Raw genomic sequence first — 13,784 nt, forward strand, 5'->3', positions numbered from 1 at the left:
CTATTTCACATCAGTATTTAACATGGAGCACGATGGAAGCTAGAGAGTTTGGGGAAACAAATGATTTATCTTACAAAGTGTCCATTTTACAAAAGAGATGGTGTTGGATGTTTTAAAACACGTAAAAGTGGATAAAAGCATTTTGGAAAAGCAAATCAGAGCAGGACTTATGCACTTAATGGTAAGGTCCTAGGGAATGTTGCTGTACAAAGACAACTTGGAGTGCAGGTCCATAGTTCCTCGAAAGTAGAATTGCAGGTAGATAGGATCAATAAACAAGGCATTTGGTATGCTTTCCTTTATTGGTCAGAGTATTGAGTATTGGGTTTAGGAGGTCATATTGTGGCTGTACAGGACATTGGTTAGGCCACATTTAGAATATTGCGCCCAATTTAGTTCTCCTTCCTATTGGAAAGATGTTGTGAAACGTGTAAGGGTTCAGGAAAGATGTACAAGGATGTTGCCAGGATTGGAGTATTTGAGCTTTAGGGAGAGGCTGAAAAGGCTGGAGCTGTTTTCCCTGGAGCATCAGAGGTTGAGGGGTGAGTTAAAGAGGTTTATAAAATCATGAGGGACATGGATAGGATAAATAGACAAAGTCTTTTCCCTGGGATGGGGTATTCTAGAACTAGGGCATAGGTTTAGGGTGAGAGGGGAAAAATATATAAGGGGCCTAAGGGCAACGTGTTCCACACAGAGAGTGGTGTTTGTATGTAATAAGCTGCCAGAGGAAGTGGTGAAGGCTGGTACAATTGCAGCATTTAAAAGGTTTTTGAATGGATATATGAATAGGGAGGGTTTAGAGGGATATTGGCCAAGTGCTGGCAAATGGGACTAGATTAGGTTAGCATGGATGACTTGGATTGAAGAGTCTGTTTTCTGTGCTGTACATCTCTATGACTCTAAATGTCTGGGATCTGATCACCCTAGAACTCTGTGGGAAGCTACAGAAGTGATTTCTAGGCCTCTTCTTAAGTAGTTACGGGGAAGGTGCCAGAAGACTGGAGCTTAGGTAATGTGGTGCCATTATTTAAGAAAGATGGTAGGGAAAAGCCAGAGAATGATAGGCTGGTGAGCTTGCCGTCAGTAGTGGATAAATTATTGGAGGGGATTCTGAGGGAGAAGATTTACATATATTTGGAAAGGCTAGGTCTGATCAGAGCTTTGTGCATGGGAAATCGTGTATCACTAACTTGACTGAGTTTTTTTGAAGAAGTGACGAAGAAGATTGATGAAAGCAAAGCAGCGGAAGTGGTATATATGGACTTCAATAAGGCGTTCAGCAAGGTTCTACATGATAGGCTGTTTTGCAAGGTTAGATCACATGGTATACAGAGAAAACTAGCCATTTGGGTACAAAACTGGCTCAAAAGGAGGAGACAGAGAATGGTGGTGGAGGGTTGCTTTTCAGACTGGAGTCCCATGACCAGTAGTATGCTGCAGGGATCAATGCTGCATCCAATACTTTTTGTCATTTATATAAATAATTTGGAATGTAAGAGGTTTGCAGATGACACCAAAATTGGTGGTATTGTGGATAGCCAAGAAGATTAACTCAAGAGTATAACTGGACCTTGATCTGATGGGCAATTAGGCCAAGGACTGGCAAATGGAGTTTAATTTAGATAAATGCCTGGTGCTGCATTTTGTAAAGGCAAATGAGGGCAGGACTTATACCCTTAATGGAAGGTCCTGGGGAGTGTTGCTGAACAAACAGACTTTGAAGTGCTGGTTCATACTTCCTTGGCAGTGGAGAAGCAGGTAGGCAGAGTAGTGAAAAAGACATTTGCTGTGCTTGCCTTTCTCGGTCAGTGCACTGAGTATGGGAGGTCATGTTATAGCTGTGCAGGATATAGCCTGCTTTTAGAACACAAATAGTTCTTCTATAACATGATGGTTGTGTTCTTGAGTATCCTTGTGTTATAGAAAAATTGCACTCTAGAAACAATACTTAAAGTATTGGCGATGTAATTGCGTTATAGCTAACATACATTTTAAATGTTCGTGCTGTAGAATCAGTGGCCGCAATATGACAATCGCTTTATATTGGATTCACATTAACGACATGCATGTTACAGCAGAACTACTTATACTGTATTCAGTTCTGATCTCCCTTCTGTAGGAAATCTGTTGTGAAACTTGAAAGAGTTCAGAAAAGATTTACAAAGATGTTGCAAGGGTTGGAGCTTTTGAGCTAAAGGGAGAGGCTGAATAGGCTGGGGCTATTTTTCCTGGAGCATCAGAGGATAAGGGGTGACTTTATAGAAGTTTCTAAAATCATGAGGAGGATGGTCTTTTCCCCAGGGTGGAGGGATCCAAAGGGCATAGGTTTAAGGTGAGAGGGAATGATTTAAAAGGGACCTAAGGGGCAATGTTTTCACACAGAGAGTGGTGCATGTATGGAATGAGCTGCTAGAGGAAGTGGTGGATGCTGGTACAATAACAACATTTAAAAGGCATCTAGATGGGTGCATGAGTAGAAAGGGTTTTAAGGGATATGGGCTAAATGCGGGAAAGTGGGACTAGATTAATGTCGAATATCTGGTATGGACAAGTTGGACTGAAGGGTCTGTTTCTGTGCTGTACAACTCTATGACTCTGTGATGCAGTGTTTATTTTTGCTTGCAGGGGAATACATTTGATTGAAAGAGAAGAGGAAGTTTGCATTTTCTATGAGAAACTAAGCATTCAGGACTCATTGATTAGTAATGGAGATGTGGAATTACACAGTATGGAGGACGAAATAAGATTCTTGAATATTCTACTGAAAGAGGAAAACAGACAGATTGAAAAAGTTCGCAAAGATGTGCCAAGTAAACATGAAATGGAGTCAAATTTGATCACTTTACAGAAAGAGGTATGAAAAGAAAAAGTACAGCAGTTTGTGCTTTGTTACTGAAAAGACAAAATTATTTGAGAACATTATAAATAAACGGCATGGGGAGTAAAATACTTGAATTTTTGGAAAGACCTTTGACAAAGTTCAATATTAATACTTTACTTAAAAGCCAATGGAATTCAAACTAGAAAGTATGTTTAAAAAGAGTATGTAGGATAATGCTGAGGAAGATAAATAATTTTGGGATGTGTTGAATTATGTTTCTTGGGACTGAACTGCAAGTTGTAAGAGTGTAATCATCATTTCAAAGTCAACTCCACTGAGCTCCTCAAGCACGGCAAAACATCAAACCCCGCTATCGTTCATGAGCCAACCCACTAAAATTTTTTTAAATGATAGCAGAAGAATTGAACAACCTGTGTCTCGCAGAATGACCATCAAAAAAGCTACAGGTTGTTCTGCTAGAATGCGACAGTTGTTTTCCTCTTCAACCTTGTGCTATATTTTTAAAATCGCACTATGAAAAACCGCTACAGAAAATTGGGCTGTAGAAGATTGCTAATAGAAAATCGCTATACCCGTTAAGTAGAAAGTTCCAATATTGGAATCTTAAAGGAGCCCCTGAGCTATCTTGATTGGCTGGAATAACTCTGCATTGCCCTGTAGCTTATATTCAGTGCCTTCTGTTCTCTTTACTGGCAAACTTGCTACAGTAAGAATATTTGATAAGGTGGAATGGTAGTGTGCCTAATCCCAACTGCTTTTCCACCTCTGCCAGAACTATATTCTGAGCAGGAAGCCTCATAATTGATCTTCCTCTCCCTCAAGTCAATTGAGACCCCTAAGCAGCTAGTTAATTACTTATTCCTGCCATCACCATGAGGCATGCCTGGCGGCTAAACCATGTTGCCAGCAAGTCACCTTTGGGGGAAATGAGAGGGATCCCTCAATCAAAGGCAATTTATATTTGACCAAGGGACTGAACACTGGGAAAGGGGCCCTACTGAGAATCACTACTTGCTGCTGACCTTTGTATCTCTCTCCCCATAACTCCAACTCTGTCATTTTCTTTTCCCTCTTTGCTTATCTGTGAACTGGGACAATCCTTGATCGTGGTGTTGATGTATATTTTATTCCACATATCTAGACAACACAAGTTTCTGTACAATGTAGATGCTTTATTATCAGACAACCGGCGAGAGATTCTCCGTGTCCCCAAAGTAGCCGTGTGTCTATTTGTGGTGACACTTCTCCATGAATCTCTGCCCTTCACACAAAGACAGTACTTTTTATAGGGATTAAATAGAAGGTTTATCAATCACATGGTCGATTGTCAGTACATAGTTTAAGATAGCTAATTATGAATTTACAAAACCTGATGAAGCCGATGTCCTGTGATAACTTGTGAATGGATGACAGGGACTAGTTATCATATTCTTCATGAACATGTGTTGATGGAAAGAGATTAAAACAGAAGGGTTTCAACTGTTCTCAATGCGGAATTCAAATACATATGCTAATATGGAGGGAGGTAAGACAATGGGAGCAGGAGGCAATTTATCAAGGCTGTGGCCAAGGCTATCAGTCTTGTCTGGGAAGGGCAATTACCTTTGTCTGAGGCTACAGGGGAATCTACATGTCTGGCTTCACTAGACTCCATTTCTGAGATACAGTCAGTCTCTCCCCTACTGCGATGTTCTAACTATATTGTAAGAGTACAGGCTTTCAGTTGATATTGCATTAGGTCCTTTGGTAGTGGAATGTTTAACCCACGAGTCCTCAATGTGTCCTGAAAGAGAAGAAAAGCATGGAACTGACCCCTCTGTGGCATTTTAACTTCCTCAATGGGAGTCCAGTAGGTATGTTAGGTATGTGTCTAAGTTAATTGCATTTTGCTGTGCTTATCTGCAAATCTACTATGCAAAAGCTTGTGTATAAACATTTTTGCTTTGGAAGTAGGAGTAGAGGAAAACTTTACATGGATTATTTTTGAAGATCTCCTTCAGATTTGCTGCAAGAGAGGTTAGACCACAACCAGTCAGTTAAATCTTCCAGCCGCTAAACAATATATGCAGCGGCAAGAAATTGGGAAATATGGCAAGATGAAAAAAAATGAGATGTCAAGAGAAAAAGTCTGCTTTTGCATCCAAGCTTTGAATGCAAAAGCAGAACCATATTCTCATGATTTTTATTCTTACTTCCTTCTTATATACTTTGCTATTTTCCTACACGGTAGAGAGAAACTGGATGATGACAATTCCCAACCTGAAAGTCAGACGGGATATGTGACACTTCCTCTAAATCTCCATCTTGGCTAGCAATTCCTTAACATCTCAGGGGACAGAAGTAGCAACCATCTCAACATTCTTCTCCCCAGTGTGATAGAGGTTGGCTTTGAACATGCACCAGCCTCATCATATCATGGCACATCTCTGACTCAGGATATAGTTTGCTGCCAGGTCACTTGGCACGTAGTGATGTTCTTAAACATCAGAGCATGATGCATCTTAGGCTGTTGACTCTATTAATATTTACTCACTTTACACCTGCTTAGATGCTCACTGCACCTCTGTCTTGCCTTGCCTTGCTGTACTTTTCTGCCTCATTCAGACCTTATTTGCACACACTACAAAACAATAAGACATAGGAGTAGAAATAAGGCCATTCAGCCCAGCAAGTCTGCTCCACCATTTAATCATGGCTAGTAGGTTTTTCAACCCGAATTTCTCACTTTCTCCCTGTAACCATTGATTCCCCTTGACAACTAAGAACTTAGAACGTAGAATATAGAATAATACAATGCAGAATAGCCCTTCGGTCCTCGAAATTGCATTGACCTGTGAACTATTCTCAGCTCGTCCTCCTACACTATGCCATCATCATCCATGTCCTTATCCAAGGATTACTTAAATCTCCCTAAAGTGGCTGAGTTTACTTCATTAGCAGGTAGGGCATTCCATGCCCTTACCACTGTCTGAGTAAAGAACCTGCCTCTGACATCCGTCTTAAATCTATCACCCCTCAATTTATAGTTATGCCCCTTCGTACAAGTTGATATCATCATCCTAAGAAAAAGACTTTCACGGTCCACCCTATCTAATCCTCTGATTATCTTGTATGTCTCAGATATCACCTTCACTGCTACATCCATCCACCTATTGTATTCTCAGCTACCTTGCTCCCAGCCCCACCCTCACCCCCCTCCCTTTTATCTCTCCACTCCCGAGGCTTTCAGCCTCATTCCTGATAAAGGGATTTTGCCCAAAATGTCTATTTTCCTGCTCCCTGGATGCTGCCTGACCAGCTGTGCTTTTTCAGCACCACACTCTTGGCTCAGCATAGTAACAACCCTCTGATTGGTTCAGCTGCAGCTGAACATAAAGCCTAAATCAAGCAAGGAAGTATCCAGGAGTTCGTACCATCAATCCCTCTCTCTGTCTTTCTCCTTTCACTGTAAAGTTACTCTCCCTAATTTTCTGCTAAAAGACCAGAAAAGCTCCATTCAGAAAGGCTGAAAGAAATAATTCTAAAACTCAAAGTAAAAGGAAGACCTCAGGTCCAACTAGCCAATGAATAAACTAAAGATTGATCATCACTGTACAATTAACATTACTGAATCATTGAAGAGTCAAAAGATTGTAAGATTAACCTAGCCAGTTTTGTTATTTAGATTGGCTAAACAGAACTATTTTCCTGGACGTTTTTTTTCCCTCCACTTATATAGTATTTATGTTTTGTCTGTTTCATTTTGTGTTGGCTTATATGAGCGAGAATTTTAAAAGGGGTAAATGGGTAAGATACATAAATTAGAAATCATTTTCTTTTACTGTTCTTGTTATAATTATTCTAGTTACTGTTACAGAAGCAACCTAATATGATTTGCTTCTGTATTGCGTAGAAGTCATTCAGGGAAAATAGGATTTTTGATAATTACGTTACGTTTACACATTTTTTGTGATTTTGGGAATAGTGGGGTTTGTTTTACAGTGTACTGTTTCCAGTGAATTGTGACAGAATCATCACCTTTTAGGGTGCTTGCCATAGTCAGTCCTGCAGGTCCACTGAAAAAAAGTCAGAGGATTAGTAGTAAGTTAGTTAGGGAGCTGAAGAGATCAGGACGTTTTTTTCTAAGTCGGTCAGGGGTGTGGGGCACAGTCAATTATGGGGGTCAATTCACTGAAGGTGAAGGCAGATTATCCAGACCCATCTGGGGAAATCATTTGTGAGAATTGTACGAAGCGAGCAGATGGGAAGAAATCAATATATAATGGTAGGAGATGAAGTGCATTGGAGGACCTGGGTTACTACAGGTGGAATCCCATCAGTGCTTGAAGTTGGGGCGGGGGGAACAATGCATCACAATGTTGGCATGGCTAAGCTACAGGTTCAGTGTAAAATTTTAGAAGATGAAGCCTTAAAATGTTGAGTGGGAACATGTGGAAACTCAGAACAGATGCAGTTGATAGAGATTGCTCCAACAATGGTTCTAGCCATGATAGGAAGAATATACATCAAATAGCACTCATCATATCCTCAGAATATCCTAAAGTACTTGCAGAATCAAATAAACTTGTGGTTGACTCTAACTATCAATTGGCAGTCTTCCAAATGGCATCTAACAACTGCTGCAAGAAATCTAGTTAAATTAACATCAAGAGTTTTAGGGTTCTCAGTGCACAAATTAGTGTGGTAATTAGAAGGTAAAGGGGAAAGACTTGTTCTGCATTGTATGTGTGACTACAATTTAAAAGTATTACTTGGTTGTGAAATGCTTTGTGTTGTCACGAAAGCAATTCAATGTTTTTTTAATTTCTTTTTTATATAGTTCATAACATGAGGATGAAAAGTTAGCAAAGTGGGGTGCTCAAAGATTTGTAGGAAGACAGCCTAGTGTATAACCTGACCTATACCACTCAAATTTCTGAACTGTTTGTGACACTTGACCACTTTGCTACAAATCAAAGTTACCACTCAGTGCAGCATTCAGATACAGTACCCTGGATCTCAGTGGCACTTTGAACTGCCTCTATAATTATATTTGACATTTTGTTTTGACCTTTCTGTCACAATGTGATTCTGTTTTTTAGACCTTATATCAGAACTACAATTTCTCCGTGTGAGTCATCATTGTTTTAGTGATAAAGTTTAGCATAGCAAAAAATAGATTTTATTTCGCCAAATATTATCTAGAAGTTAAAATATTTGGGCATAACTTCTGAGCACAAAATTGTTGTCATGATGAGATCTACGTTACTTTATTTTTCTTGAAGTAGAATAGTTGAACAAATTGCAAAATGTTCACATTAGTTTGAATTGGAATTGTTTCTGTTTATTCACTCGTAAGATTTGGGTGTTGCTCAGGGGTCAGAATTTATTAGGACGCAGTGAAGTCTGCAGATGCTGGGGATCAGAGTTGAGAGCGCATTGCTGGAAAAGCACAGCAGGCCAGGCAGCGTCCATGGAGCAGAAAAGTCGACGTTTCAGGCCTGAGCCCTTCATCAGGAATTCACTCGGATCGGTATTCATTGCCCAACCCTAATTTTCCTGAAGATACCTACTTAAACTGCTGTAAATCATGCAGTAAAGAGACACCGATATAATGGTTGGGGAATTCCAGGATATTGGCCAAGCATAAATGAAGAAACAGTAATATACTTCTAGTCACAGTGACAGGCTGGTGTGCATCTTAGAGAGTTACTTGCAAGTGGTGGTGTTTTCATGCATTTGCTGTCTTTGTCGTTCTAGATGGAAGAGGTTGCAGGTTTTGTCAGAGGACTTTGTGAGTTCCCACAAAGCATCTTTCATATGGTATACACCATCCATCGATGATGAAGGGAGTAAATGTTGAGTGGCTCCCTATCCAGCACATTCAAACAGGCTACTTTCTCTTGTAACATCCTGGATTTTGTTGGAACTGCAATCATCCAGGTACATCTCTCTCCTGATTTGTGTCTTGTAGATAGTAGACAGACACTGGGGAGATGTGTGGTGAGTTACTTGCCACAAAATTCCTAGCTTCTGACCTGCACCTATAGCCATAGTTTGTATATGACTGCTCTAGTTCAGTTTTTGGTCAATGGAGATTCGTAGTGGGGGATTTGTTATGGTGGTAACATTGAGGTTCAAGGGGAGATGGTTGGATTCTCTCTCTCTCTTATTGAAGATGAGTCATTTCCAGGCATTTGTGCAGCATCAGAAAAACTTGTCACTTATAAACCCAAGCCCGGAGATCATCCAGGCCATTCTGCATATGAACAAGGACTGCTTCAATGTTGGAGTGTTGCAAATGTTGCTAAATACTTTGCAGTCATTACTGAACATTCCATTTCTGATCTTAAGATGGTAATGGATGAAGCAATGTCTAATTTGGGCCTAGAATACTATCCTGAGGATCTCATGCTGTGATGTTCTGTGGCTAAAATGATTGACCTCCAACCACAACCGTTTTCCTTTGTGCCATATATGACTCCAATCAGTAAAGTATTTTCCATTGATTTCCAATGACTCTAGTTTTGCTCAAGGCTCCTTGATGCCACACTCAGTCAAATGCTGCTTTGTTGTAAAGGCCAATCTCACTTCACTGCTTGAGTTCGGCTTTCTTTGTCATGCTTGGACCAAGGCTTTAATGATGTCAAGAGCTGAAAGGCCTTGGTGGAAATAGTACTGAACATCAGTAAGCAGGTTATTCCTTTGCAAAGATAATTGTAATTACTTATAATAAAATAGAACTGATGTGGAATTTCTTATGTGTTATTGTCAATCTCCTTCCAAAGTTCCAGTCAGTGATTAGGAACACATCATATGTTCTACACAGCTGTGTAAAATCAGTGCGGAGGAATAATGCTCAAGTAATACTTTTATGTGTAAAGTATCATACCCATCAACCAAAAAACCTAGTGATATAGTCTGATTCATCTATTATTTATGTGACCAAATATAAAAGAGAGGTTTCAAGAAGTTTGTTGAAAGGCAGATATAATTTGGAATGCAGGGAACGGTGCAGGTCACACTGCTAACTACTTCAACTGTCAACCCCTGTTTGCAGAAATATTGTAAGGGCCACCCAGTATTTGTCAAACTATTGGAATGCCCTGCAAGAGCAGCTCAGGGTTGTGTTTAATGATTATCGTTTAGTTCTCTGGCTTTGATTGTAAGTGCTGCATTTGTAGTTGCATCAACTACTGGAAATATTCTTGATTTTCCAACAATGATTTGAGGGGAATGGTACACTGGCACACGTTAAGTATGTCATGACTTGTTCATACCACACAATCTAATCCAATAGTTGTGATCAAACACCACCTTGATACTTGTATGAAATGAAATTAAAATGCACCCATTTGGTTATATTGCTACATGCAAATACAAAAAAAATTAAAACTACAATAATAAACTATGCCATGCTGCTGAGAGGGCAATGCATATTAAAACTCTGAAGAGTTTGTCTTAAAGAGTTCTGAAAGTATGCACCCTTGTCATGGTGTCACTTGGTACACATACTTTGCTCTGTCTAGGATTAAGATAATTAATCTTATCTTGGCAAGTTTTTCCAGGCTATTTATACAGATTCCTCATCTGCACTCATGACTTTTGGAAACAGCAATAAATCAAAGGATGAACTCCTTCCAAATTTAGTGCACAGCTCTGGCAAAGTTTACATGGAGTTTTAAACAGAACAATCCTCTTTTGTTCCATAGCAATTTTTTTAAAAATCCTAATGCTAATGATTTCATGTTTGATGGCATGCATGTCAATTGATGTACTTGAAAGTCTCTTAAAAATGCAGGTATATCTGAGGCCGTTTCTTGAAATGAGAGAACCAGCTTTTCCTACAGTATGGTCAATGGTTTCACGTCCCATTTGTTTTTCCTTTGTGTTCCTTTAAAAAAAAGCATATTGGCACTGAAAATCTGACAAAACAGTAGTGCCATTGGAATTAAAGGGATCTTCATGATGCCACCATTTTAAACTATCTGAAATCATGCTCAAGTAATTCAAATGTGGAGATGTGTACAAATCATATAACTTCTACCGGCCACACCTCCAGATACCTGACACAATTGTAAAAGATAATGGAAATGGGTCTCAGCCAGAAAATGGTTGAGGTAAGGTGGAGTTGGAATGGAGAGTAGTGGTCTTCTATCTCTTACTAATCAACTATATTGTCCACCCATTCACTCTTTATCACTCATCCATGGATAGCTTTTCACTGGATGAAACACAACACATGATAGTGCCAAAGGTGAAAGAGGGATTTGACATTGAAGAAATAGGGATCTGTACCAGCCAGTCAGTCTCTGAATTCCAGAGTTTGAAAATTCAGAACTCTGCATTCATGTTCAAATTAGTTCCTGAATGAGCTTCATTGTAACAGAAGACTTCAGACAAATATCCAAATGTATATGACACTATGTCGAGCTAAAATTGGATTGGATTGTTTTCATTAGAAAAAAAGGAGTTGAATGAGGATCTGATTGAGGTCTACAAAATAATGAAGGGTATAGACAGGGTGATTAGAGATAAATTCCTCACCCTGGGAAAAAGCTTAATAACAAGAGGTCACGTGTTCAAGGTGAGGAGAGAAACATTTAAGGGGTTACATAGGGAAAGTACTTTACACAGAGGGTGGTAGGCACCTGGAACATTTTGCCAGCAGAGGCAGGCATGGTAGATTCATTGAAGGTGTATCTGGACAAATGCACGAGTAGGTGGGGAGCAGATGGATGCAGATCCGTAGGAGTTGGACGATAGGTTTAGACAGTGGATTTGGATCGGAACAGGCTTGGAAGGCCAAATGGCCTGTTCCTGGAATGCATATTTTCTTTGTTCTTTATTCTAAAATGGACCAAGTGCCACCAAGAATGTCTGCATTTGTCTACCTGACAGAGAAGCCTCGAGACCAAACAGTACATCGGAGTCTGATACTTGTGGCATTAGCCTTTGTGTTAAGAGGTTGCTTCAAAAGAACAATGATTGCTATCTTCTGAAAGATTCACAATTTGAAGGTTTTTATTACTATTGAATCTTCTACTGATCAGTGGGCATTTAATCCAAGATTAGTCATATCACACATATCATAAGTCCATCTACGGATACCAACCTCTCTCCTACTGACAGTTTATGATACTTTCCCAGGAAAACCCTTCAGATGCCTGGTCATATTGGCAGCAAGATATAGAACCAGACTCTCTTGGGGCTCTGTGGAACTATTTGGAGAAATGGAGGGCAGTTCTTTTAATACTCTTTAATCCTAACCCTATCTTCCACTGCACCCCACCTGGAATAGGAAGGGGTGGTTTGCACGACTACAAAATTGTGCAATCCTGTGATGTTTTTTCATCTGTTAGTTCATGGTTAGGAGAGAAGCTTTTACTGTCTCATGACAAAACAAAAGTGCTGTAGCAAAATCTTCACTTACATGTTCCTATGCTCAATTTGCACATTCATGTTGAGATACTAATTAGGTAATGAACCACACAAAATGAATATAAATGGTTTGCTAAATTCAATGTATTAGATTAGATAATTACTTGACTTTAATGAACATGCCTATGAATCATGAAAGTAAGGCGTTGGAAATAATTTTGATTTAGCCCTTCCCTTTCTCCCTACTTTTCCCTCAACTTTGGTGGCCTGCATTGCCCTTAATGGGTTTTCCATGTAAACAAATTGAGCAGAAAGCACGAGTGATATTTAATAGATGATGAAAGAAGAGTAGATGATTTGATGATGGAAAAGTTCTGTTGTGTGTAAGAATACTCTTGAATATAAGAAAAGTTAAGAAATCACAAAGGCAATTTTGAAGAATGATTAATTGTCTGAAATCAACTTGATGGACTTCCATCTACAAAGACACTTTCTAGTGTTATAGTTAATGGTTTTTGTGTATTTTTATAACTTAGTATGGTTGGTACCAGTTTAGAAAATAGGCTGGACTTTTTGACCCTTGTACAAGAGGACATGCTCTACATATTTTGACCTTCTGTTGGTTTTAAATTATTTTATAACCACCTTTTCTTGGTTTCTAGCTTGCACAATATCAGGACAAGGTCCAAAGTCTTGAGAAGACCTTAGTGGACCCCTCATGTGAGAACAGATCACGATTACTGGGAGGAGATGATCCATCATTTGAAGAACTGAGTAAAAGAATAGAAGAGGTAACAAACAAGTCTTTAATGATTTATATGCTTGTATCACCTAGGTTATGATGCACAAAGCTTAATCATCACCTCTTAAATTTGGAAAAACCGTGCAAATAGGAGTAATTCAAAACATACATTATTAATGTGGGGAACAGGACTTAGTTTCTTCAATACAATAAAAAGTTCAACTAAAGTTATCGGTCATAGTGGTCTACAGCACAGAAAAAGACCCTTTGGCCCATCAAGTTTGCATTGGTGAAAAACAACAAACAAAATATCCCAATCGTTTTTTTCCAGCATTCACCTGTAGCCTTGTATGCCTTGGCATTGCAAGTATACAGCTAAACACTTAAAAATGTTATGAGGATTTCTGCTTTTACCACTCTTACAGAAACAGTGACTTCCAGAATCCCACCAGTCTCTGAGGGAAAAATATTTTCTCACATCCCCTTTAAACCTCCTGCCTCTTAAAACCATGCTACCTAGTCATTGAATTCACCTTGAAGGGGAAAGTTTCCTTCCAGCTATCTTATCTACACCCCTCAATTTTCTGCATCTCAAACACATTCCCCTCTCAGTCTCCTCTACTCCAAGGAAAACAACCCCAGTTTATCCAAACTCTATTCATAACTAAAACTCTTCAGGCAAAATCCTCACAAATCTGCTCCATACTCTCTCCAATGCAATCACATCCATTGTATGATGTGGATTCCTGAATTGCGCACAATATTTTAGCTATAACCAATGTTGTATACAGTTCCATTATAACCTCCCTCCTCTTATACTCTAGGCCCTGACTAATA

The 13,784-nt window shown here is 39.3% G+C and overlaps 1 protein-coding gene across 1 annotated transcript in view; it reads left to right on the forward strand.

Moving 5' to 3' along the window:
- The window catches only part of ccdc146 (coiled-coil domain containing 146), a 145,680-nt gene that overhangs the window by 113,905 nt on the left and 17,991 nt on the right, over nt 1–13,784 (forward strand). The window contains exons 14-15 of the mRNA XM_060842552.1: nt 2,629–2,857; nt 12,868–12,996. Of these exons, the coding sequence (XP_060698535.1) occupies nt 2,629–2,857; nt 12,868–12,996 (358 nt within the window). The remainder of the gene's footprint in view (nt 1–2,628; nt 2,858–12,867; nt 12,997–13,784) is intronic.

This window comes from Hemiscyllium ocellatum, chromosome 23 (genome assembly GCF_020745735.1).
Source record: "Hemiscyllium ocellatum isolate sHemOce1 chromosome 23, sHemOce1.pat.X.cur, whole genome shotgun sequence".
Classification (NCBI taxonomy): Eukaryota; Metazoa; Chordata; class Chondrichthyes; order Orectolobiformes; family Hemiscylliidae; genus Hemiscyllium; species Hemiscyllium ocellatum.